This window comes from Chiloscyllium punctatum, chromosome 39, assembly GCF_047496795.1.
Source record: "Chiloscyllium punctatum isolate Juve2018m chromosome 39, sChiPun1.3, whole genome shotgun sequence".
Taxonomy (NCBI): domain Eukaryota; kingdom Metazoa; phylum Chordata; class Chondrichthyes; order Orectolobiformes; family Hemiscylliidae; genus Chiloscyllium; species Chiloscyllium punctatum.
In genome coordinates, this window is record NC_092777.1 from 32584440 (window position 1) to 32611713 (window position 27274).

General features: G+C 42.2%; 2 protein-coding genes across 4 annotated transcripts in view; one reads left to right on the plus strand and one right to left on the minus strand.

Moving 5' to 3' along the window:
• Nucleotides 1-4697: 4697 nt before the first annotated feature.
• On the minus strand, nucleotides 4698-18433 carry mrpl27 (mitochondrial ribosomal protein L27). 2 transcript variants are annotated; one of them, XM_072558417.1, is made up of 4 exons: nucleotides 18365-18433; nucleotides 14356-14481; nucleotides 10900-10967; nucleotides 4698-5777 (listed from the first exon to the last, which is right to left on the minus strand). In XM_072558417.1, the coding sequence occupies exons 1-4, from the start codon at nucleotides 18393-18395 to the stop codon at nucleotides 5571-5573; spliced, it is 432 nt and encodes a 143-aa protein (XP_072414518.1). In that variant the 5' UTR covers nucleotides 18396-18433; the 3' UTR covers nucleotides 4698-5570. The 2 variants fall into 2 exon arrangements, with proteins under 2 accessions (XP_072414518.1, XP_072414517.1); XM_072558416.1 differs by having other exon boundaries at nucleotides 18186-18428.
• An 11-nt stretch (nucleotides 18434-18444) lies between these two features.
• The window catches only part of eme1 (essential meiotic structure-specific endonuclease 1), a 41513-nt gene continuing 32683 nt past the window's right edge, over nucleotides 18445-27274 (plus strand). The window contains exons 1-3 of one of the 2 annotated variants that reach the window (XM_072558414.1): nucleotides 18445-18529; nucleotides 23198-24139; nucleotides 25523-25662. In XM_072558414.1, the coding sequence (XP_072414515.1) occupies nucleotides 23239-24139; nucleotides 25523-25662 (1041 nt within the window). In that variant the 5' untranslated portion in view covers nucleotides 18445-18529; nucleotides 23198-23238. Of the gene's footprint in view, nucleotides 18530-18842; nucleotides 19017-23197; nucleotides 24140-25522; nucleotides 25663-27274 lie in introns of those variants that run through there. The other variant, XM_072558413.1, reaches the window with a different exon arrangement.

Below are 27274 nucleotides of genomic sequence, written 5' to 3' on the forward strand. Positions count from 1 at the left end.
CAATGAGTTACAGGCCTGATCTGCTCAACCTCTCTTCACAAGAAAATTCCTCTTTGCCGGATAAGGTAAAGTTACATAGTCCCAGAAGATCATAGGGCTGCTCTCTCATAACAAAGAGATGACTGGTGAGTTTAACCTGACGGTAACCACACCTCACCCAAAGGGTAAAGTTGAGAAAGTGGGTTCTTCATTGTGTTCTCAGCTAGCACAGGAATTGAACTCATGCAGCTGGCATTGCCAAACAGCCATCCAGCCAGCTGCTTTTGTTTCATGCCCTCATTCTTTCCTGGTTTATTATCGGTTTTCCATATAGCTACTGTTGAGGGCCTATTGATTACCAACACCAGTGCTGCCTTCTCCTTTTTATTTCTTCCCTCCATCCATATGGATTCCATTTCTTTCTGTTCAAGACTATTTTCTTTGTATTGAATTTGTTTCATCCCTGTACCAACCATGCCATCCCACTACCCTTTCCTTCTTGCCTGTCCTGTCGAAATGTCACATATGCTGAATATTTAGTTCCCAGCTTTGATCTCTTTGTAGCTAGGCCTCTGTAATGACTACCCCTTAATTGTTTTATTCATGTTTTGAACCAATCAGGACGAGTATACACATGAGATCCATTTGTCCAATAACGGTTGAAGTGAAAAATCTTAAAACAGAGATTGACCAGTTGTTTTCCAGGCAAGGATACTAAGAGTTATGTGAACACCACCAGCTGGAGTTAAATTATAGATCATCCATGATCTTAGAGAATGGTGCAACAATATTGTGGAGCTGAATGGCTTCTTATTCCATTTTGTTTGTCTGAACAAATGATTTATGATGCAAAGTATACCAACAGTGTGAGTTCAATTTCTGCACCAGCTGAGGTAACTATGAAGGAGTTTTCTTCTCAACTTCTCCCCATTCCCATGATGTGGTCACCCTCAAGTTAAAACCACCATCAGTCATTGCTCTCCAATGACAGAGCAGCCCTATGGTCCTCTGAGACTATGGTGACTACTTTATTGCAGTGATAAGGCATTTAGCTGTTGCCTGTTCAATGGGAGAACATAAATCAATTTAGACTGATCTTAACAGTAATGATCAGTTTATATCTCAAGCTCATGGGCGGCACGGTGGCACAGTGGTTAGTCCTGCTGCCTCACAGTGCCAGAGACCCGGGTTCAATTCCCGGGCGACTCTCTGTGTGGAGTTTGCACGTTCTCCCTGTGTCTGCGTGGGTTTCCTCCGGGTGCTCCGGTTTCCTCCCACAGTCCAAAGACGTGCCGGTCAGGTGAATTGGCCATGGTAAATTGCCCGTAGTGTTAGGTAAGGGGTAGATGTAGGGTTGTGGGTGGGTTGCGCTTCAGCGGGGTGGTGTGGACTTGTTGGGCCGAAGGGCCTGTTTCCACACTGTAAGTGCAGAGGGTAATCATTGTTCTTTTTTGAGAAGAAGGCGATTGACATGAAACAGTACACATTTAGAATCAAATGTAACAAGAGTGATGATTAATATAGGAAGAGAAAGTGAGGACTGCAGATCAGAGCTGAAAATGTGTTGCTGGAAAAGCGCAGCAGGTCAGGCAGCCTCCAAGGAACAGGAGAATCGACGTTTCGGGCATAAGCCCTTCTTCAGGAATTCCTGTTCCTTGGATGCTGCCTGACCTGCTGTGCTTTTCCAGCAACACATTTTCAGAGCTGATGATTAATATAGCAAAGGACGATTCTTAAATTGTAAAATCTCAATGCTGATAAATATAAACCAATTCTAAAGTGGTAATCTTTGGCTTAATGAGAAAAATTAATATAAAATATTGGAAGGAAAAGGTTTGGCACAAATGACAGGCAGATGTATTCTCTGCGTTCATTTTTCTTTGGAAGGAAAAAAAAAATAAAATCAGCAATTAATCCATATTTTTTTCTTTTCTGGGGACTCCAGGACCTTTGACAGCTGATCCGGAGATAGCAGTTGGTCAAGACTCTCCCATGTGCTGTCGTCTGGGGTCTCAGTGGAGGAGGGCGTGGGTGGCTGGGGGAACCATGCTGTCTGGGGTGGAGGGATTTGTTGATCCTCAGGATGTTGTATTGAGATAATGCTACGAGCCATCTTCTTCCTTTGGGCTGCTGAGCGCAGGACTCTGCTTGTGTACCTTCTGGAGGAAGGCAAACCAGCACGTCTCATGAGGTCATGTTGTAGCTGTACAGGACATTGGTAGGTCAGTACTGGAATACTGTGTGCAATTTTGGTCTCAGTTTTATAGGAAGGATGCTGTGAAACTTGAAACAGTTCAGAAAAGATTTACAAGGATGGTGCCAGGATTGGAGGGTTTGAGCTGTAGGGAAAGGCTGAGCTGACTGGGACTATTTTCCCTGGAGCTTCAGAGGCTGATGGATGACTTAGTAGAGGTTTATAAATGCATGAGGGGCATGGATAGGGTAAGTAGGCAAGAATTTTCCCAGGTGTGGGGTGAGTTCAAAAGTAGATGGCATAGTTTAAGGTGAGAGGGGAAAGATTTAAAAGGGACCCAAAGGGCAACCTTTTCATAGAGCGGGTGGTGCATGGATGGAATCAGCTGCCAGAAGAAGTGCTAAAGGCTGGTACAATTACAAGATTTAAAAAGCAGCTGGATGGGTATATGAATAGGAAGGCTTTAGAGGGATATGGGCCAAATGCTGGCATGGGACTAGATTTATTTAGGATATCTGGCCGCCCTGCACAAGTTGAATTGAAGGGTCTGTTTCCGTGCTGTATAGCTCTATGATTCTATGTAAATTGTCTTATTTCATGAAGTGAGATAAAAGTATAATTGAGTTTTGAAATAGATAGTTTAGATTTAAATTAAGGTTTGATCACTTTGAGCTTGAACTGTATGTTAGAATTTCCATTTACAACTCACATTTGTCATATATATTGTTAACCACACAATAATTGCATGCTTAATACCTGACACTTGATAATGGGATTGATTTGAAGATTAAATTATAATAACAAACACACTTGCAATAACCTCTAACAAATGGAGAAGAAAATTGGGTGGACTATATACGTGGCCGCTGATACTGGGTGGATTATATGACCGATCATGGAAGTTGGATGGTAGAAATAACTGGCAATAGAGATTAGACAGCATATACGCAGCAGCCAAGTTAAGCAGCAAGTCTAATCAGCAATATATACTGAGTAGGATGCATAACAAGTAGCTGATACTGATTGGAAAAGGTAACTGGTACTGATACTGAGTGAAGTAAATATCTGATTGCTGATGTTAGATGGAGTATGTTCCTGGTTGCTGATACTGGCTTGGGTATATAACCAGTGACTGACATTAGATAAGGTCTATTAGCAAATATTTGATATTTAACTGGTACAGATAGTGGGTAGAATAAATAACAGGTCCTGATCATTGACTGGAATAAATAACTGACCGTAACATGTGGTGAATGCATTTGGCGCTTGATACTGGGCGCAACATATAACTAGTCACTGATTTTGGGTGGAGTAAAGAACTAGTGCTCATACTGCATGGAGACGGCGTCTACTCTGCTGCTTGGGGAGTCTAGGTCTAGGACGCAGTTTAAAAGATAGATTTTTGAGAGATTGGGTAGGGGTGGGGTCAGAGTGGAGGGGCTATTTCAGTCTAACGTTGGAGAGATTTGGAATTTTTTTCTATAAATGACAATTATGTTCTGATAAAATTGTATCCAACTCAAAATGTTAACTCTGTTTCTCTCACCGCAGATGCTGGCAGACTGAGTTTCTCTAGCATTTTTCTCAGTTTTTATTTCAGATTCCCAGCATCCACAGTTAATTGATTTTATGATAATTTTTCAATTTCTGTTCTATACTAACATAATTGAGCTGAAAGTGTGTTGCTGGAAAAGCGCAGCAGATCAGGCAGCATCCAAGGAGTAGGAGAATCGACGTTTTGGGCATGAGCCCTTCTTCAGGAAGGGCTCATGCCCGAAACGTCGATTCTCCTACTCCTTGGATGCTGCCTGACCTGCTGTGCTTTTCAAGCAAAACACTTTCAGCTCTGGATTGTGGGAGGAAACCCACACAGACATGGAGAGAACGTGCAAACTCCACACAGTCGCCTGAGAATATATGCCTTTCTCAAATCAAAACTCAGCATAGGAGACTACTGAGAGTAACAATACTCTGAAGGAGTACAGGTCAGAGCATGACACCAACCACCAAGGTATTGCACAAGAGCAAAGAGTCAAAATGCAGTGCACATTGACTACATGAGGAGGATCACAGACTTTCTTGTTTTACAACAATTTACACAACGTTTTGTACTAGTTTTTTTTCCCTCTATGAATTACAAACGTCCAACTCTCAAGTTTCAGACCAAACATATGGTTTGTCTGCAATGGTCTGGAATGCCTTTTGGAAAAAAAAAGCTTGTGGTGGGTAGCTGATGCAATTTTCCCCACACAAGAGTTATTCAACTCTGATATGACTACCTTCACTGCTTTTACTGTGGAGATGAACTACTTATGGAAACACAGTTACAAGAGTGGGGAAGAGAGAGAGCGAGAACTCTATCCAAGATTGAAGAGCTTACTAAACCTAGGCTGGGTTCACTGGTGAAGAACATTGTAATGAGGTACACAAAACTTGCTAACATGTCTGCAATTCAACATTAATCTACCTTCAGGTGAAAAGATCAGGCAAAAGAATAGAATAAAATACAATTTCACTCTTTGAGTAAAGACTATAACACCTATATTTGGAGAACAAGAAATATTTATGTGAAGATTAGAAGGTGCCAAGTTAAATTGGAGTGGAAATTCTGACCAAGATAAATGTTGATGCCACCAGGCCAAAAAGGTGAGCTCATTTATGTTAAGTGAGGGATGGTTTGTGTATCTGCTCTTAGCAAGGTCAAATAACCCACTGATTGATTAAATAACAGGATCATTTGCAAGAATATGGGGGAAGAGCAGACAGTACAACTAATTGTAACATTCTTTCAAAGGCCCAGCATAAGCATGATAGTTTGAATGGTAAGATTCCATGACATTCTCATTGGCAGGTTCACAAATGAAGAGTGATGACTTTAGAGCTACACTCTCGGATATCAACTACTAGGGGATCTGTACCCTAGCCAAGTTATTACTTTACTAAATGAAGAAAACTAGCAAAAACAATATGTATTTTGCAGACAAGCTGATAACATCTCTACTAAATGTACAGACATTGTGTGCTGGTATCTTCTCCAAAGGCTTTTCAGATAACACAAACACAAACCAATTCAACTCAAATTATAAGAGCATCACACAAAAGTGGTTTAGGACACGAATAGAACTCTTATAACGAAAACACAAAATACAATGCCCACTGCCCTGTACCAGCTTGCAAAGAATGCCAGAAGTATCAAGAAATTAAATGTTACAACATCAAGGTTAATCATTCAATATTACCAGATGGAGCCAGTGTCAATTCAGGGGGGTGCCTTGGGTCTATCATGAAATTCATAGAATTCAAAATAAGCTGCTGTTTGGAGCTTAACAGAATAGATCCATTGTCATTCACTTGCTCCATCCCTAGGTGTTATGCACAAAAAAGTTGCTCCACAAGATCAAAGCATTTCCACCAGTTTAAAACAACCTTCCTGCTTGTTTGGGACCACATTGATAAATGTCTTGTAAAGGAGTGCCCCCTTTGGAAGGCGAGAGATCACTTTCATGGTCTCTAAGCTGCGGGGTGGTGGTACATAGATCTCCTTAGTATAACGGACAATACCATCTTCAAGAGCGACAAGAGTGTTATTCCGACCAATTGTTACCTGCAATAAAAACAATTCACATAAATATTCATGTGTAAGGGCACTGAACGTATAACAACATATTTCATGTCTGCAGAACGTCAAAAAGCACTTAATAACCAATTACATTTGAAATTCAAAGAGAGCATTTCAATGCAAACAAACCTACCAACACACACAAGTTCCTGTTGTAAAAATGACAAGATTATCTTTTCAGTGCTACTGTTTTAAGAGTTAAATATTTGTTAGGGGACTCCAAAACCACATTGGACTTCTTCGAAGAATGCCATAGGTTTGCTTAGGTCTGCCTGGCAGAGAATCAGTTTAATGTCCTATACAAAAGACTGCACCTCTGAATGTGCAGCAGTCCCTTAGTTCATCATTAAAGCAAGACCTTAAGCAGACCTATCCCCAAAACAGTCCAAACTACTCAAAGCAGATTGCAAAAACAGGAAGAAATTTATAATTCTTTTCTTTTGAAACTAGTAATGGGGGATCAGAGTTGACTTCTTTCAGCCCCATAATCTAGCACAAGAACATTGAAGAGGGACCCATTCCACCTTTAAATGATTGTGGGAGCTACACTGTCCATAGTAGAACTAACTCCCTCAATTCTTATTCAAGTTCTACATGACCTGGTGGTTCAGGCATATTCTTTCAGTTAGTACTCTCACTGTTAGCTCCTACTCACTCTTCATATTAGCAGCCCTTTTTTAAAAATTAATGTTGGTGCCATGATGTCAAGGGCAATCAATTACACCTCACCTCTAAGGTTAAGGTCTTTTGTACATGATTATACCAAGGCAGAAATGAGATGTGGAGCTGAGTGGTCCTGGAAGAAATCAAATTAAGCATTGGAGAACAGGTTAATGTTGAGTAGTAGCTTTGTCAGCAACATGTTACATCACATTGCTGATTAGATTTGTTCTCAATTGGGTGGACAGGAGATAATATCTAGGCAGTTTTCCATATTGTTGGTAGATGTACAGTACTGCTACATTCAGTTCTCCATGATGGTTTTTAAGATGGCAGAGTATTGAATCATCAGCTGAGGGAGGACAGAAAGTGGAAGTAATTAGAAGGTTTCTGTGGCTGTATTTCAGCAATGAGGTTTGACTGGGTAATGAAATGATTGTTGACTTACAGGGTCTTTCCTTTCCAAACACATACCACTATACTGTAGTCTCTGCTGGGTCTGCTGAGATGATGGATCAGGTAAATATCAAGGGATGGTCATGGAAGTATCTGGATGTTATGATCCACTGAGTATGATTCTGTTAGGCAGTTATTTGACTAGTCTGTGCAACAGCTCTTCTAATTTTGGCACACAAATCCAGATGAAGAGGGCTTTGCTGAGTCGACTGAACAAATGTCAAAGCCAGGTGGTCTATCAGGCTTTCTTCGTTAATTTTTCTATAGTGAATCACAGAATCCCTGCAGTGGGGAAAGAGGCCATTTAGCCCACCGTGTTTCCACCAACCCTGCAAAAAGCATTCCTCCCAGACCCCCAGTCCTCAACCCCATAATCTCATTTAGCATGGCCAATCCACCTAAGCTGCACATCTTTGGATTGTGGGAAAACTGCAGCACCCACAGGAAACCCATGTAAACACAGGGAGAATGTGCAAACCCCACACAGGCAGTCACCCAAGTCTGGTTTGATTTAACTGAGTGGCTTTGTAAGCCTTTTCAGAGGGCACTTAAGAATCAGCGAAATGCAGGCCAAAATGGCAAATTTCTTTTAAAAAAGGACATTCTTGAACTAATTCCTTTTTTTTACAATTTGGTCATTTCATAGTCAGCATTGCTGAGACTAGCATTTTAATCCAAATTTATTAATTATTTGAATTCAAATTCTTCTGTCTTTGGTGAGATTCGAACTCATGTCTACAAAACATCAGTCTAGACTTCTGGATTAATACTCTGGTAACATTACCATTGCACTAATATCAACAATCTGCTTCACCAAGCTCATGGTCTTTTAATACAGCATCCAGACAGCTTCACTTGTTAATGCTATGAACTGATTTTTGGTTGGCAGAATTAGATTAGATTAGATTACTTACAGTGTGGAAACAGGCCCTTTGGCCCAACAAGTCCACACCGCCCCGCCGAAGTGTAACCCACCCATACCCCTACATCTACATTTACCCCTTACCTAACACTATGGGCAATTTAGCATGGCCAATTCACCTGGCCTGCACATCTTTAGGACTGTGGGAGGAAACCGGAGCACCCGGAGGAAACCCACGCAGACACGGGGAGAACGTCCAAACGCCTGAGGTGGGAATTGAACCCGGGTCTCAGGCGCTGTGAGGCAGCAGTGCTAACCACTGTGCCACCGTGCCGCCCACAAGTAGGTACTGCAGATGCCGGAGATTAGAGTCAAGATTAGAGTAGTGCTGGAAAAGCACAGCAAGTCAGGCAGCATCCAAGAAGCAGGAGAATTGACATTTTGGGCAAAAGCCCTTGCCCACTAAGGTGATCCTGAGTGCTCAGGTTCCAAAAATGTCCCATGTGTTCTTCTCTTCTTAGTTTCCAATTTAAGTAATTTCACACACATTCCAGGTCATTCCTGGGCAATTCCTTCTAACTGGAGTTAATAGTATCCCACACAGCATTCCAATTGTTACGTATCTCTCCCGCCTTGATTCCCACCCCATTAACAATGACTGCTTTCAAGATTGCAACAGACAAAAAGTCAGAAAAATGGCAAATAAAAATCTGGTGTCTGGAAAGATCTGAAAACAAAATAATTACTGCAACAAGGGATGTGATTTGGCTCATTAATTCCTTGTATTCTCTTATCTAGTGATCTGGTCAGTCCAATTTCCTCCTGGTCCTGCAAGTTTATTTCCTTCAAGTGCCTATCTGCTTTCCCTTTTACCAAGTCTGGTTCCATGACCCATGTAGATAATGACTCAGGTCTTATCACTTGCTGTATTAAAAAGGTTCTTCCCCACAATAACCCTATATCTCTTTCCCAAAACCTTACAAAAAATGTGATCACTAACCCTTGTACCATCTGCTAAAGGAATAGCTTTTGTTTACCCCATATTATTCTCTAAAGTGCAAAAAGAGGCCATTTAGCCCATCACGTCTGCACTGATCCTCCAAAGACCTTTCGATCCAGACCCACACCCCAAATGGGGTTTTTACCATGGCTAGCTACCTGAAGTGCACATGCCTGGACATTACGATCAGCTTTTTTAGCACGGACAATTCACCTGAACAGCATATATTTGGGCTGTGGGAGTAAACAGGAGCACCTGGAGGAAACCCCCAAGACGTGGGGGAACATGCAAAACACCACAGTCACCTAAGGCTGCAATCAAACTCTGGTCCATAGTGTTCTGTAGCAGTAGTGCGAACCATTGTGCCACCACAAGCCAAATTCAAATCTTGTACACATCTATTAAGTTTCCCCTCAATCTACTTTGCTCCAAACAAACTCAAATTATCCAACCTAACTTTATAACTCAAGACTCTCCTGGAACCGTTCTGATAAGTGTCCACTACATACTTGACTTAAAAAGTGTTCAGGACGTGTACGTTAGGTGCATCAGTTAGGGTAAATGTAGAATAATAGGGCAGGGGAATGGGTCTGGGTGGGATATTCTTTGGAGGATTGGTGTCAACTTGTCAGGCCAAATGGCCCATTTTTGCGCTGTAGGGTTTCTATGACTTCTATGAAAAGTGAATTAAAATGCTTCAGAAATGACAGATCTGATCCTTCACTCTAAGTTTGTCCTGAAGGTTCATAGAGTCATAGAGATGTACAGCATGGAAACAGACCCTTCGGTCCAACCGGTCAATGCCGACCAACCCAATCTAGTCCCACCTGCCAGTACTCGGCCCATATCCCTCAAAACCCTTCCTATTCATATACCCATCCAAATCCTTAAATGTTGCAATTGTACCAGCCTCCACCACATCCTCTGGCAGCTCATTCCATACACGTACCACCTTCTGCGTGAAAAAGTTGCTCCTTAGGTCTCTTTTATATCTTTCCCCTCTCACCCTAAACCTATGCCCTATAGTTCTGGACTCCCAAACCCCAGGGAAAAGACTTTGCCTATTTATCCTATCCATGCCCCTCATAATTTTGTCACCCCTCAGCCTCCGAAGCTCCAGGGAAAACAGCTCCAGTCTGTTCAGCCTCTCCCTGTAGCTCAGATCCTCCAACCCTGGCAACATCCTTGTAAGTCTTTTCTGAACCCTTTCAAGTTTCACATCTTTCCGATAGGAAGGAGGCCAGAATTGCACGCTCTATTCCAACAGTGGCCTAACCAATGTCCTGTACAGCTGCAGCATGACCTCCCAACTCCTGTACTCAATACTCTGACCAATAAAGGAAAGCATACCAAAACGCCTTCTTCACTATCCTATCTACCTGCGACTCCACTTTCAAGGAGCTATGAACTTGCACTCCAAGGTCCCTTTGTTCAGCAACACTCCCTTGGACCTTACCATAAAGTGAATACGTCCTGCTAAGATTTGCTTTCCCAAAATGCAGCACCTCACATTTATCTGAATTAAACTCCATCTGCCACTTCTCAGCCCATGTTTAAGAAAGGTGGTAAGGACAAGCCAGGGAACTTTCGACCGGTGAGCCTGACCTCAGTGTTGGGCAAGTTGTTGGAGGGAATCCTGAGGGACAGGATGTACATGTGTTTGGAAAGGCAGGGACTAATTCGGGATAGTCAACATGGCTTTGTGCATGGGAAATCATGTCTCACAAACTTAATTGAGTTTTCTGAAGAAGTAACAAAGAAGATTAATGAGGGCAGAGTGGTAGGTGTGATCTATATGGACTTCAGTAAGGCTTTCGACAAGGTTCCCCATGGGAGACTGATTAGCAAGGTTAGATCTTGCAGAATACAGGGAGAACTAGCCATTTGGATACAGAACTAGCTCAAAGGTAGAAGACAGAGGGTGGTGGTGGAGGGTTGTTTTTCAGACTGGAGGCCTGTGACCAGTGGAGTGCCACAAGGATCGGTGCTGGGCCCTCTACTTTTTGTCATTTACATAAATGATTTGGATGCAAGCATAAGAGGTACAGTTAGTAAGTTTGCAGATGACACCAAAATTGGAGGTGTAGTGGACAGCGAAGAGGGTTACCTCAGATACAGCACTAACTTACATTGGCTCCTGGGTGCCAGCGAATCAGGCGCTGCGTTGCCAGAATGTTTCCAATACGAACAAAATCCCCTATGGAAGTAAAGGCAAAGAGTTTATCAGACATGTCTCTGTTTTTTTCTGTGGTGGTTGGAAGGTGGAAAGAGAGAGACAGAGAGAGATACAGCAGTGCTGCAGTAATGAAACAAACTATGGAGAGTTCAGAGACAAGAAACATCGTCTTCCCTTGAACCACTGTTGCTTCTCCTGTTATTTTATATGTGGATAAATTGTATCCTCACATCCAGTTATAAAATATTTCACTATAGGCATATTTGGCAGGGAACTGATAGAGATGTGCAAGAACTACAAAATGGTAATATTGGAGCACTTTATCATAATTGACATTAGGGTAATTAATGTTATCGTAAAGACTCAGGATGGGGAGGAATTCTTGCAATGTGTTCATAAGAACAGACTTGATTAATAAGTCTTGGGCCAACCAGGAAGGAGGAATTGGTAGAGCTGGGACTATGCCAAGTATTTATTGGCACTTGGCTAAGAATGATTATTATGGAAGTCTTTGTACTTCTTAGATTCTATCTTAAATCCGTTCTTATCTAATCTGATAATTTCTCCAGTCTTTAGCATTATATAAAACTCATACTCTCTGATGCACCTTATTCCTGTTTCCTATTGATGTTGCCAACCCCTCCCCCTCCACCAATTTAGCTAATACCTTCCCCAACCCATAATTACTAGGAATGTCCATTTATTGTTTCTGAAATAAAGATGTTACATCTCTCACTAGCCAATCAATTGGTATCTATTCCATAACTAGGGAAGATTGGAAGATTATGGCAAATCCTTCGTTCTTCTTCCTTTAGCAAACCATCTGGATTAGGTTACATATTCATTCTACGTTTCCCAGCTATAGCCCCTTTAGTTTAACATCAGTGAGTGTAAATTGTCATAAACTACAATCTGGGGAAAATAATTTTAAGGCACTGGGGAGAGTTTCATTAATTATGGAGGATAAGAGCAGATTTGTAAAGTATAGAGTGAACTTGATTAATATAACATTTTTAGAAACTAGTTTAATAAGAAGAATGCGATGGGGGTTGTTGATATGGATCTTAACAAAGTCTTTAAAAAGTATCACAAATAGGCTGGATAACAAAACTAATGTACATGGGTAAATAGCAACTTGGTTTAAAACAAGTTGTTTTTCCAGACTGGAGGTTGGTAGACTGTTGTTCCCCCAATGGTCATGCTTTAAGCACTGCACGAAGATACCAAACTTAGAAGTGTGATCTTTAAGCTCTTGAAAAGTATGAGGTTTAAACTTGAGTATAGTTACTATCCCCATTGCTTAATTAAGCAGTGTTATTCAACATAGATCAACTGCAAGGCTGCAGCATGTTCAAAGCCAAAAGAAAAAAAGCAGAACCATGGGTTTGCTTCTTAGGGCAACACGGTGGCTCAGTGGTTAGCACTGCTGCCTCACAGCGCCAGGGACCCGGGTTTGATTCCCACTTTGGGTGACTGTGTGTGGAGTTTGCACATTCTCCCAGTGTCTGCGTGGGTTTCCTCCGGGTGCTCCGGTTTCCTCCCACAATCCAAAAATGTGCAGGTCAGGTGAATTGGCCATGCTAATTGCCCATAGTGTTAGGTACGTTGTTCAAGGGTAAATGGGTCACTCCTTGGAGGGTCGGTGTGGACTTGTTGGGCCGAAGGACCTGTTTCCACACCGTAGCAAATCTAATCTGTGGAAAAATATTATCTTTTCAGGCCTGTATATATCATTGTTTCTTTGCTGATTTTTGGTTAATTGGCTGGGCATAAAGTACAACTTTTTTAAACATGCAACAGAGTGGGGCAGCAGGAGCATGCTGAATCCATAACCAAAAGATTGGTGGATCAAAATCATCCTCTGTTCAGGTTTTGTGTAGATTTGTAGCTTGGGTGCCAATTGTCATGGTTATGGGCATGTTTGCTGAGCTGGGAAGTTGATTTGCAGATGTTTTGTCCCCTGTCTAGGTGACATCTTCAGCGCTTCAGAACTTCCTGTGAAGCACTGCTGCACTCTCTCTTCTGGAATTTATTTGGTTCCATTTCTGCTGCTTCTGGTTGCTGGTTCCAGTTGTTCGTTGTAGTGGCCAGTATATTGGGTCTAGGTCAATGTGCTTGTTGATAGAAGCCTGGTACTCATCCACAGACTCTAGGAGGTTGCTGGCTGTCCTGTTTGACTTGTCCTATGATCATTGTGTTGTCCCAGTTGAATTTGTGGTCTCTGTCAGCTGTATGTATGGCTACAAGGGACAGCTGGTCGTGGCGTTTAGTGGCTAGTTGGTGGTCATGGAAGCTAATTGTTAGTTTTTTGCCTGTCTGCTCTATATAGTGTTACATGCAGTCTTTGCATGGAATCTTGTAAATTACATTAGCCTTGCACATGATGGGTATTGTGTCTTTTGTCCTGGTGAGTTGTTGTCTGAGCGTGGCTGTTGGGTTATGGGCTGTCACGAATTCCACTGGTCAGAGAAGTCTGGATATCAGTTCCAAGATGTTTTTTATACAAGGTAGAGTGGCTAGTGAGTTAGGTTGTGGCATGTCCTCATCATGTTGCTTGTCTGTTAGGCACCTGCAGGTAAAGTTGCGGGGATATCGTTCTTGACGAAGACTCTGTAGAGGTGTTCTTTTTCCCTTCATTCGTCAGGAGTGCTGCAGTGTGGTGTAGCACTTTTGAACAGGGTCCTAATGCAGCTTCTTGTGTGTGTTTGGGTGGTTGCTTTGTAATTCAGACCCTGGTTGGCGTATGTGGCTTTCCTGTACACCTTTGTGGTGCTTTCACTGTTCTGTGTCCTTTGCACCATCACATCCAGGAATGGGAGTTGATTGTTGGATTCCTCCTCTCATAAATAGGATCCCTATGAGTGTGGTGTTGATGATCTGGTGTGTGTTATCGATTTCTGTTCTCTCAAATGATAACAAAAGTGTCGTCTATGTACCTGAGTCTATGTCTATGTGTCGTCTGAGTTTGGATCATACCTAGACCCAATATACCAACCACTACGACAAACAACTGGAAGCAGCAGAAACGGAACCAAATAAATTCCAGAAGACACAGCACAGCAGAGCTTCACAGGAGGCTGCAAAGCACTGAAGATGTCACCTTGACAGGGAATGATACATCTGTAAATCAACTTCCCACCTTGGTGAACTACATCATCCTCCACTGTTTACATTTTCAAAAGGTTCTTGGGCACAGTGGTATTGTCCCTAAAAGGCTCAGGTTTAAATCCTACCTACTCTAGAGTATGACATAACATGTCTGAACAGAATGATCAAGAATATTTAGATCATTGACCAAGTAGTCTAGTCACACAGTGGAGTGCTTCCAGCCTTTGACTGGAAAGTCAAAGTCCCACCAACCAGAGATGAATCATAAATGTCTGAACAGATGCATTTAAAATTATCATACCATCGCCTTTCTTCCATCCATATCGCCGACCTGGGCTCTTCCCACCCAAATTTTTGGAACTGCCACCTGCCTTTTTGGATGCACATCTCACAACAATAACTGCTGACTGTGGAAAAGCCAAAAATCCTGTGGGAATATTAAAAAGAGAAGGCATGTTAACAAACAGGTATCTAGAAGATGATCCTGTGAAACTGTATTAGGTGAAGTGGAAAAAGAAAATTGAGATTACTGAGTCATAAGTCTATCATGATGTAAAATAGAAATTAGACAACAATTATGTACCATGTTTTAAAAATATCTCAAGCGGTTTCAGATTCTAATTGGATTTAATATGGTCGATGGTGAATGAGTGTTTCTTGGCCAATGAATCTCAAATTAGGAACAGCAGTCTCAGTATAAGAATTTATTTCTTTTATGAATTTAGGAAATGTGGCCTTTTCTGGCTGGGTCAATACTTGTGTTGCATTAGTGTTACTTGTCAGCTCAAACCCCTGGTCACTGTCTGCATCTTAGTGCAAATAGTGCTGAACATTGTGCAGTCATCAGCGCTGACCTTATGATGGAGGGATGGTATTGATTTTGTGCATGAAAATTGATGGGCCTAGGATGTACCCAGAGGAACACCTACAGTGATTTTGTGAAACTGAGATGAATGACCTCCAACAACCATCTTCCTTTGCACCAAATACAAAACTAGTTTTGGCAGGCCTTCTTGATACTACACTCGGTCAACAGTCATTCTCACCTCACCTCTGGAGTTCAACTCTTTTGTCGATGTCTGGATGAAGGCTGTAATTTGATCAGGAGCCGAGTGATCCAAGTGGAACTCAAACTGAGCATCTTATTGTTAAGCAAGCACTGCTTAATAGCACTATTGATGACACTTTCCATCTCTGAACTGATGATCAACAGTAGATTAAAGGGGCAGTAGTTGGCCAGGTTGGATTTATCCTTTGTATGTATAGAGTCATAGAGATGTACAGCATGGAAACAGACCTTTTGGTCCAACCCGTCCATGCTGACCAGATATCCCAAACCAATCTTGTCCCACCTGCCAGCACCCGGCACATATCCCTCCAAACCCTTCCTATTCATATACCCATCCAAATGCCTCTTAAATGTTGCAATTGTACTTTTTTTGATACATTGTCAAATAGTTACCACTGTTGAAGCTGTACTAGAACAGCTTGGTTCAAGTGTGACAACTTCTGGACCACAAATCTTCAGTATTATTGCCAGAATGTTGTCAGAGCCCATGGCCTTTGCAAGATTCAGTTTTTTTTTTGTTCATTTCTTGATTCTCCTTCAAGACAGAGTTGAAATGAAAAATCCTTCACTTGGTGGATTGTGAATTCTGGATCACAGATTATGTTGAAGTATTGAGCACCCTCTAAGTGAATCAAAAGCTGTTTAACATGGTAAGAAAATGGAAAGGAGATCAAAGATTATTGATGACGTATTGAAAATGGGAGATGACTTGATATGTCATACAGCATATTCCAACTTTTTACAGTAACAGGAGTGAAACCTGTCCAAACAAAAATCAATTTAAGGAGATACAGGGCAGATGATCTAAAGCTTGGTGAAGGAAGTAACTTTTTGGTTGCATTTAAAAAAGTTAGAGAGGCAGGAAGTTTTAGGGAGAGATATCCCAGAGATTAAGTGTTTGGCTGCTTATGGCATGGCCATCAACAGTACAGCAATTTAAATAGGGATACCGAAAAAGCCAGATTTGGAGGTGGTGGGAGAGAGAGAGAGAGAGAGAGAGAGAGAGAGTGAGAGTGAGAGTGAGAGTGAGAGTGAGAGTGAGAGTGAGAGTGAGAGTGAGAGTGAGAGTGAGAGTGAGAGTGAGAGTGAGAGTGAGAGTGAGAGTGAGAGTGAGAGAGAGTGAGAGAGAGTGAGAGTGAGAGAGAGAGAGAGAGAGTGAGAGAGAGAGTGAGAGAGAGAGTGAGAGAGAGAGTGAGAGAGAGAGTGAGAGAGAGAGTGAGAGAGAGAGTGAGAGAGAGAGTGAGAGAGAGAGTGAGAGAGAGAGTGAGAGAGAGAGTGAGAGAGAGAGTGAGAGAGAGAGTGAGAGAGAGAGTGAGAGAGAGAGTGAGAGAGAGAGTGAGAGAGAATGTGTATACGGTTGAAGAGTGTATACTGTGTGGTGTTTGCCAGGATAGAATTGAACATAATCAGGTCAAAAGATAACAAAGGCATAGATAAGAGATTTTGGGAATCTAATGATGAAGTGGAAATTAGCATGACAGAGAATGCAGAATAGAGTCAAGAGAATAGTTCCAGGAGTGAGGAACACCAGTTACATGGATAGATTAGATTCCCTTCAGTGCGGAAGCAGGCCCTTTGGCCCAACAAGTCCACACCAACCGTCCGAGGAGTAACTCACCCAGACCTATTTCCCTCTGACTAATGCACCTAATATTATGGGCACTTAATATGGCATGGCCATATCCACCTGACCCGCACATCTTTGGACTGTGGGAGGAAACCCACGCAGACACGGGGAGAATGTGCAAACTCCACACAGACAGTCACCTGAGGCTGGAATTGAATCTGGGACCCTGGTGCTGTGAGGCAGCAGTGCTAACCACTGAGCCACCGTGCCACTCTGTAAAGATTCAATACCAGTTCTCCTATCAACTTTCACAAGTGAAATGGCTTAACATATTTATTCCTCTGAAAACAGTACACAAATGCAAGCTGCTGGTGGATTCTTGTTAATTGCATTTATTTCAGTGGAAAATATCCTATTTTAGAACGTTTACGTACAGCTATAAGCTCATATGCCTGGTCACCTTTGGCCATCCATAACAGATCATCAGAATATATACAAATGCGCCCCAAAGTTTTTTTTAAATTCAGTATCATTCCTTCACTTAATAACCATGTGTCAAATCTAGAATCAAATGCAGAAGAGGCCCTTCTATCCATTGAGTCTTTACCATTGAAACTATGCTAAATGGACATTAGTCCCACTTGGCCCATAGCCTTGAATGTTATAACATTTCAAGTGCTCATCTAAGTACAATTTAATAAATCGCAATATTCCACCTCAACTTTACTCCCAGGCAGTGTATTCTAGACTCCTACCATCTACTGAGTGAAAAGATTTTTCCTCCAATTCCCTCTAAACCTGCCTTTCACCTTAAGCATATGCTGCCTTATTATCGACCCTTTAACTAAAAAGATCAACTCTGTTCACAATCTTATACACCTCAAATCTGGCCATGTCTAAGACTTCTCTGTCCAAAGAATACAATGCAAGTTTATCCAGCCTTTCTTATTAGCTAAGACACTCCACCCCAAGCAATATCTTGGTAAAATTTCCTCTGCATCCACTCCTGTACGAACACATCCTTCCTATAATGTAGTGACCAAATAGTAACAAAGTTCTGTACAGCTCCAACATGACCTCCCTGCTGTTATAATTTATGCTGCGACTGATAAATGAAACAGCGACTACAAATGCTGGAAATCAGAGTCGAACAGTGTGGCGCTGGAAAAGCACGACAGGCCAAGGCAGCATCCGAGGAGCAGGAGAGTCGACATTTCAGGCACATCCCTGATTAAGGGTTTATGCCCGAAACGTCAATTCTCCTGCTCCTCGGATGCTGCCAGACCTGCTGTGCTTTTCCAGCACCACACTTTTTGACTGTGATCAAGGAAACGTCCAGCACACCTTCACAACTACCCCCTGAAACACAGTCTTACCACCTCAGGATTTGTGACAATACACTTTTTCTTGGAATTAAAGCAAATAAGGCATTTTTAACACAAAACTGCAAGCAGCTTGTAACTACGAACAGGGCGTGGAGACATTTTTAACTCACCGCTTTGAGCACAGGCTCTGACCAAGGAAATGAACGCCGCCATCTTCCTGACCCCTGAACCTGGTTAACCTGAACAGGCTCCTGGATGCAGCAACAAGGTTAAAGGCCGCACTAACCGCGCAATTCCTATGAACCTCCTTCTACATTTTGCAGAACAATAGATATTTCGTGAGGATTACCTTTCCTCCCCACCACAGCAAAAAGAGACATTTTCAAGCCCAGACTGGGGGGAGGGGGTTACTGCGCGTGCGCGAGGCAGTTGGGGTTTCGTACTGTGCACGTGTCATTTTGACAGTTGATCGAAGGTAGGAGCCAGTATGTTGAAGATCGATGTACAGGATTAGGTATCTCTTGTTCAAAATGCTCATCATGTTTTCAAAAGACCTCTAAACACTCCGAAACCTTTGTTTCTGGGGGACTTATTTTTATTTCCTGCTTTTAATCTGCTTCCCGGCCTTTGGGTGCTGAATTAATACGGATTTTCGATTGGCTCAACTGGCTGTCCATCACACCAGACCTCCATTGCTATTAGGACCAAGCTGATTGGTTCGGGAAACAGATTCCCATCCAATGAGTGACTGGTGGGCGGGGTTAGTGTGGTGGAGGCTATTTGGAGCGGCTCGCGCGTGCGCGGTGTCTCTACGATACAGCTCCCCCCTTTCAATTGTCTATCCCCATCCCCTTTCCCCCCCTCCCAGTGCTTCTCACCCCCACATCCCTCCCCTCCATTCTCCCGCCTCTCCAACTGTTCCCGCGCTCGAGATCCTGCTGAAGTTCGCGCGCTTAATGAATCAAATTGGGAGTTTGAAGCTGTGGTTGCTGGCGCGCGAGGTAGGATCACTTTGTAGCTGATGTTCATCTGTCAGTTTCCCAAAGTCATCCAGGGTGCACGTTGTTGTAATCTTTTCACGATATAGAAATGTAGCATTTATTTTTATTTTCGGCGATTCAGAGCGCAGTGCAAACTAATCAGTGCAGGTACCTCCACGGTTTATTGATTGATGCAACATCTTTTTAACATAATAAAACTAGTACGTTCAGTGCTGTAATCATCTTGCTTTGTGCCAGGCACAATTCCACACACAGTAGTTAAAGCCTAATTGTGTTTAAACTAACTCGCTTGAGTTTTTACTAAGCTCGCAGGAGGTTTGATGTGGTTGCTGTACATTGACTTCCGAAAGCGTATGACAAGAGTAGCGCAAATGTGAAATACCTTGATGCCCATGGAATAAAATGATGGAAATAAGCTGAATGACCAGGAATGGATTAGTACAGAATATAGTTTTTTGGACCGAAGGTGTAAAATAAGGTACTCCAGGCGTCAATACAAGAATCACTACTTTTCAAAGAGAATTAGGAAAGTACTTGGATATAGAAACTTTACAGAATATTACAAAGTAGGGTTTTATAAGATTGTTGTGGATTGACTATATCTTTAAGGCAAGGGTAAATTTGGGGTTGAACAGAATTATGTATCTTAGAGTCATAGAGATGTACAGCATGGAAACAGACCCTTCGGTCCAACACGTCCATGCTGACCAGATATCCCAACCCAATCTAGTCCCACATGCCAGCACCCGGCCCATATCCCTCCAAACCCTTCCTATTCATATACCCATCCAAATCCTTCTTAAATGTTGCAATTGTACCAGCCTCCACCACATCCTCTGGCAGCTCATTCCATACACATACCACCCTCTGCGTGAAAAAGTTGCCCCTTAGGTCTCTCATATCTTTCCCCTCTCATCCTAAACCTATGCCCTCTAGTTCTGGACTCCCCAACCCCAGGGAAAAGACTTTGCCTATTTATCCTATCCATGCCCATCATAATTTTGTAAACCTCTATAAGGTCACCCCTCAGTCTCCGACGCTCCATGGAAAACAGCCCCAGCTTATTCAACCGCTCCCTAAAGCTCAAATCTTCCAACCCTGGTAGCATCCTTGTAAATCTTTTCTGAACTCTTTCAAGTTTCACAACATCTTTCCGATAGGAAGGAGATCAGAATTGCATGCAATATTCCAAACGTGGCCTAACCAATGTCCTATACAGCCGCAACATGACCTCCCAACCCCTGTACTCAATACTCTGACCAATAAAGGAAAGCATACTAAACGCCTTCTTCACTATCCTATCTACCTGCGACTCCACTTTCAAGGACCTATGAACCTGCATTCCAAGGTTTCTTTGTTCAGCAACACTCCCTAGGACCTTACCATTAAGTGTAGAAGTCCTGCTAAGATTTGCTTTCCCAAAATGCAGCACCTCGCATTTATCTGAATTAAACTCCATCAGCCACTTCTCAGCCCATTGACCCATCTGGTCCAGATCCTGTTGTAATCTGAGGTAACCCTCTTCGCTGTCCACTACACCTCCAATTTTGGTGTCATCTGCAAACTTACTAACTGTACCTCTTATGCTTGCATCCAAATCATTTATGTAAATGACAAAGAGTAGAGGACCCAGCACCGATCCTTGTGACGCTCCACTCGTCACAGGCCTTGTTCAAACTTCTGTTCAACAGCCAGAATGCTTGTTATCAGAAATGATATGGACATGTTGTGTTGAACTGGGGTGGACAAAGTTAAAAATCATAACACCATGTTTGGTCCAACAGGTTTTATTTGGAAGTGGAAGCTTTTGGAGCGCTGCTCCTTTGTCAGGTAGCTAGTGGAGCAGGATCATAGGACACAGAATTTATAGCAAAAGTTCATAGTATCATACACTGATGCGATATATTGAACAAACCTAAAAACACACATATACACACACGCTTACGCTCACACAGTCTCTCTGTCATGCGTGCGTGCGCACACACACACATATATAAGTCTATGGAGTGAATTTGCATTTGCAGATGCATTCTATTTTGTTCAAAAAGCGTCCAATCTATAAGCAGTCAATATCTTTAATGCATTGTCTGAGCTGAGATGTCACTTTTTTTAATAAAATCTTAAGTTATCTCGGGAACATGACTTAGAAGAAATTCTGGAAGTTACACATTAATGAATCGAAACCTGCAACCCAATGTAAAAGATGAAAGACTTAACAGCAATCTAAGTTTGTTCAATGTATCGCATCAGTGTGTGACAGTGTGGTCTTTTGCTATAAAGTCTGTGTCCTATGATCCTACTCCACTAGCTTATTGATGAAGGAGCAGCGCTTCATATCTTATACTTACAAATAAAAGTGTTGGACTATAACCTGATGTTGTGTGAATGTTATCAGAAAGCCCAGGGTGAGTCTTGCTGGGAGCAGAGTGTAAACTGTTCACACCTTAAAACAAAGGCAAGAACAGCTGTCTTGACAATGGGCATGTTTTCAGAGATTTTGACAGAGAGAATAAAAATTTTAGCAGTGTGTACAAAGAAAGTAATGTCTCCCAGAGGAAGTGGTGGAGATGGGTAGAATTATATTTGAAAGGAATCCGAATGAGTATATGAATGGGAAGATTTAGAGGGATATGGGCCAAATACTGGCAAATGGGACTGAGTCAGATTGAGGTGTCTGGTCGGCATGAGTGTGTTGTACCAAAGGGTCTGTTTCTGTGCTGTATGACTTTATGGAGTATTGCTTCCAGTTTCAGGTCAAAGATTGCCATGAGATATGTCTTTATTAGATTCCCTACAGTATGGAAACAGACCCTTCAGCCCAACAAGTCCACACCGACCCTCTGAAGAATAACCCACCCAGACCCATTCCCCTACCCTATATTTACCCCTAACTAAGGCACCTAACATTATGGGCAATTTAGCATGGCCAATTCATCTGACCTGCACATCTTTGGATTGTGGGAGGAAGCCGGAGCACCTGGAGGAAACCCACGCAGACACTGGGAGAATGTGCAAACTCCACGCAGACAGTAACCTGAGGTTGGAATCGAACCCGGGTCCCTGGCACTGCGAGACACTGTGCCGCCTAACTAACTAGCTGTCTCTTAACTAATCTGGAAGATTAATCCTGACGTAGCTGGGACTGGGAGAAGGAATGACTGAAGGTTTTCAGTTGAGGACTTCTTTGAAAACAAAGAAACAATTTTGAAACAAAACACAGTGTTTGAAAAACGCAGCAGATCTGGCAACATCTGTGGAGAGAAAGCAGAGTTAACATTTTAGGTCCTGTGACCATTCTTTAGAATTGGTCTTAGCTAGAAAAAAGTTGAGATATGGATGGGGAGGGAAGAGAAGAGTAAGTGATAGGTGGAGATGGAGCCCAGTGAGAGAGGAAAACAGTTGGGCAGTCAAAGGAATGGGTAAAGGTCAGCCTTTTAAACAGCATCAAGGCAATGAATTTGAGGAGGAAGCAGAATTGCTACCAGTTGACAAACCAAAAGATGAGCGCCTTGACAGATCTCCTGTAGGTCGTGCCACTGGAAGTAATTATAGTATCTGAGATGTTACCTTCTCTGAGATTTGCGTAAGTCTTGATAAACCATTTCATCATCACAATATTTCTTGATCAAAAAACTATTAGTGAAGCCCAGAAAAATTTCTTCTGGTTATAATATACATATTTTTTATTTCTTTACATAAAAAAAGCAAGATAAATTGATTCTAGTACCCTTTTTGTAATTTCCAATGTAATACTGCACCTTCCATATTAAATATCCTCACAGCTTCCTTTCAGCTTGCCATCAGTACTGTTTTTAGTGTTTAGAACAGGATCAATCCACTCTTGGTTACCTGGATTGTGATTGAAAACTTGTTTGGTGGAATTAAATGGCAGAAAGTCCATGCGACTGTTCTCATGGCAAAGGGAAAAGTTTACTGCCATTGGTCATGTGTGGAGGCTGAGGCGATTGCTGGGTTAGAATATAGAGAGCACATTATTGTATTTCTAATATGTGCTGGATGTTGCTGATACTGATGATTGGTGCCTGTATTCTATTGTTATTATTTTATGTATATATTCTGTTGTCTTGTACCAAATCATTTTTTCACCTTGAGCAGCACAAAACCCATCAGGAATTGTGTAAATTTCTATATTTATGTTGCTGTTTTTTTTTCTATTTGAGGTACGACAGCTTGGAGTTAATGGGGATGCTATGGTTTAACGATGGAAGAAGAAACTAGTGACACAGATTTAAATAACGATTCATTTGAGCTGCCAGTTTTCAGCTTTACTGGCCTTCGAAACCACACAACCTTTGATGGTGCATTTGATTTCAAGCACAGAGCTCCAGAACATACAAACTCAATTGTTATAGAAGGTTCAGACTCTGAAAATTGTGACCATCCATTGTCCAAAACTGGCTGTTCTCAGACAAATCTTAGCCACTCTGTTAAATGCTTGCCTAAAGAAGTGGTAACAATTGTGAGTAGTGAGAGTGATTGTGATGAGGATCTTATTATCCCTCTAGCAGAGAGACTGAAAAGAAAGCTTACTAGAAACCAAAATGTGAATTCTGACCACTCAACTTGTAAATCTAGTCAAGAAAATTCCAACCCTAACTCTCCTGTTGAGGCTTCAATTCCCAGTAATCCTCAACTTAGCCAAGGTGATTCTGAAATTAAGGAGACGGAAATTGCTCAGCACAGTGAAGGCCAAGGCACAGAAACTGTTTATATTAGACGGAAAGCTTTTCCTTCACATCGTACATGGGACATTTCAGATTCAGATGAGGGAGATGAAGCGCGTGTGTGGCAACCAACAACATCACATATTCCAGATTCAAATTCAGCTCAACTGCGTGGTAGGAATGCACCATCTTCTACAAAAACAGCATCAGATTTATCCCATCCACAGAAAAAACTGAAAAGGAATGTAGCAGAAATAGAAAATGCTCGATCAGAGGCACTGAGAAAGCAGCAAGAAAGAGAGCAACGGCGAGCAGAAAAAGAAAATATTCGGCAGCAGAAAGAAGAGGAAAAAATGATGAGAAAGGAGTTAGCTGAGATTGAGAAAATGTTCAGGCCAGGGGAATGTCTCAAACACATGCTAGTCTGCATTGATCCAGGTGAGTGTTTTAAAAGCATTTGGAGGTAATGAGAAAGCAATTATGACATTTATTGAAGCAGAACCTAAATCTGGGTCTCTGGTGCTGTGAGGCTGCAGTGCTAACCACTGAGCTGCTGTGCCACCCCTTTTAAATATTGTAATTGTACTAGCCTCCACCATTTCCTCTGGCAGCTCATTCCATGCATGCACCACCCTCTGCATGAAAAAGTTGCCCCTGAGGTCTGTTTTATATCTTTTCCCCTCTACCTAAATCTATGCCTTGTAATTATGGACTCCTCCATCCCTATCTATTTACCCTAGCCATGCACCTCATTATTTTATAAACCTTTAAGGTCACCCCTCAGCCTCCGAAATGCCAGGAAAAACAGTGCTAGCCTGTTCAGCTTTTCCCTATAGTTCAAATTCTGCAGCCCTGGCAACATCCTTGTAAATCATTTCCATTTCTTCATCCTTCTGTCAAATGAGAACAGGTTCTCCCATTCTACTTTTCCTGGATTCATAGTCATTTTAATCATCCCACATACATGCTTTTACTCCTTAGCTTGGCTTCTCCAATTATTACCTGGTTGGTTTCTTGAACCCCTTCCGACATCAGGTCAGATGAATTCAAACTTCAGTCATCTGCATGATATGAGATGTTTCTTGGTGTCTATGCATGCCTGTCAGTCACTGAATTTAATTTCAAAACCTTTTCTTCATTCATCAATTCCTCTGCAAACTTGTTTGCCCATACCTTCTACTCATTGGTTTGTACCCTCTATCAGTGAACCATTGTGAGTTGAGTGCACTTCTAACCTTGCAACTCCAAATTATTGTTCATTTATTCTCCTTCCACCTTCACTCCCATTTCACCATTGTTGGCTGAGGTGTGGTATCATAAAATCTTTGCATATGGAATTATTTTTCTAATCTGTGCAGCTTGCTGTTATTTCTTGTATTCAAAAATCTCAATCTGTCAGTACATATCGCTTCCCTCACTTTCCCTAAAATTATACCTGTTGCATGTCAGTTTTACCTCATCCCCTGTGATCTCTTTGGGGCACTTTGCTATATTAGAAGTACTATTGAAATTCCAGTTACTACCTTTGATGCTTTGAACATAATTTTGTTAATCGCTGTGAACAGTGGATCCAATATAGATATGCCTGCGTTCTTGAGGGCTGTCCCAAAATTGTGAGTTAGACACAGACACATCTTTTGATTTTTGTCCCCATTTATTTTCTGATCTAATTGATACCATACCTACCTCTGACTCGAAAGGTGAAATCTCTTCCTAAGACTTAAATATATAAGGTTTAAATATATACATCAGTGCTACACTAGGAAGCCTTACAGTTGCTGCCACTCACGTGTGTCATATATTATCTGTTTTGTTACACAGGGCTGCTTCAGGTAGATGGTGGTGGACAACTGCTGAGCACTCTACAGACAATGGAGGTTAAGTGTATAATAGAAAATCAGACTATTCCTCATAGTGTGACTTGGAGGAGAAGACAGGCTTGTATTGCAGGGCAGCTGATGGTATGTGGTATTCTTTTGTTCTCAAGAAAGTTGGCTGGGGTTGGAAAAGTTGAATTGTTGACGCTCCCTTCAGGACTGAGGGTTTTGGTGGCACAATTTGTGCTCTCAGGCTGTGATCGATCCTAGGATATTACTGATGGAACAGAAAAGTTTTCCCTGTCTATATGGCCAACATTTATCCTTCAACCAACATTGAAATCTGAGGTCTGAAACAAAAACTCAATGCTGAAGAAACTCAGCACGTCTGCCAGGATCTGTGGTGAGACAGGGTAGTTCACATTTCAATTTCAATGACTGATCGTTGCCAAGAAAAGGTGGTATTTATGCTGATAGTAGATGTTGGGGCTAGTGTGCTGAGCCACCTCCAGTGAGGGGCCACCACTACATCTGCATTCCCCTCCCTTGTTATCATCTTGTAGGGACTGTTCCCTCTGGTACAGCCTGGTCCACTCCTCCTCTGTTGCCCCACTGCATTTGCTCATGCAATCATAACACTTGCCCACTTAACTCCTTCCTCCTTGCTATCCAAGGCTTCAGACACACCTTCCAAGTGATGCTGCAATTTGGCAGCTCTTTATTCAGTCTAGTCTACTGTACTCCCTGCTCTATGTGGTCAACTGTACGCTGGGGAGATGAAATGTTGTTGAAGAAATTCTCCAGACTCAGACCTTAAGCATTGACAAAGTTTATTACGTGGTACCATGGGAAGCACACCTGTCCATAAAGAACAGATTGGTGTAACTTCAAAGTGTTATAGAATACGAGGGTTGATATAGTGCATAAAATGGTGAGCTAATAGTTGCTCAATCAGTCACAGGACTTCAAGATAGTTGCTGATGGCCTACGTTAACATACAGCAGACAAAGCTGAGGTCTTGCCAAAATTATGCATTAATGAGCTATTGTTCAACAGGCCTTGAATCAATGCACACTACATTCGCATGCTGATTAGCATGTGTCTACAGATAAACAGTTCATGAGTTATGTGGGAAAAGCAGAATTTCTCAGAGCTAAGGCTATCTTAGGGCAATGGGCAAAACCAAGGCAAATGCAGTACCATGACTGACTAAAGGATGGCTGCAAACAAGCAGTCCAGCAAAAATAACTTCCACAATCCTTCCTTTTTGATCATAAGATCAAAGCAGCAGGTCAGAATTATCTGCAAAAGGGGGAATGTAGCCGGATCCTGGGGGAGTATCCGGTGGTGGAGGCTCAGAAACAAAAGGGTACTCCTCGGTATTCGGGTAAGGGATTTCTGCAACGGGAATCTTAACCAATTGGGACGTTAATGGGACTGAGGGTAGTAAAAGCGAGTCAAAGTGTGCGCAACACTGTCATAAAGTCATTGAGATGTACAGCATGGAAACAGACTCTTCGGTCCAAGCTGTCCATGCCGACCAGATATCCCAACCCAATCTAGTCCCACCTGCCAGCACCTGGCCCATATCCTGTCAAACCCATCCTATTCATATACCCATCCAAATGCCTCTTAAATGGTCCAATTGTACCAGCCTCCACCACTTCCTCTGGCAGCTCATTCCATACACATACCACCCTCTGCGTGAAAAAGTTGCCCGTTGGGTCTCTTTTATATCTTTCCCCTCTCACCCTAA

What these genes read in the sequence shown, in the direction of transcription:
- mrpl27 (XM_072558416.1), bottom strand. Translation starts at nt 18,228, where the DNA reads ATGGCGGCGTTCATTTCCTTGGTCAGAGCCTGTGCTCAAAGCG. An exon ending in TGGATGGAAGAAAGGCGATG is followed by an intron (nt 10,968 to 14,355) that starts GTATGATAATTT and finishes TTACTTCCATAG; the next exon opens with GGGATTTTGTTCGTATTGGA. An exon ending in GCTGGCACCCAGGAGCCAAT is followed by an intron (nt 5,778 to 10,899) that starts GTAAGTTAGTGC and finishes TTTTTATTGCAG; the next exon opens with GTAACAATTGGTCGGAATAA.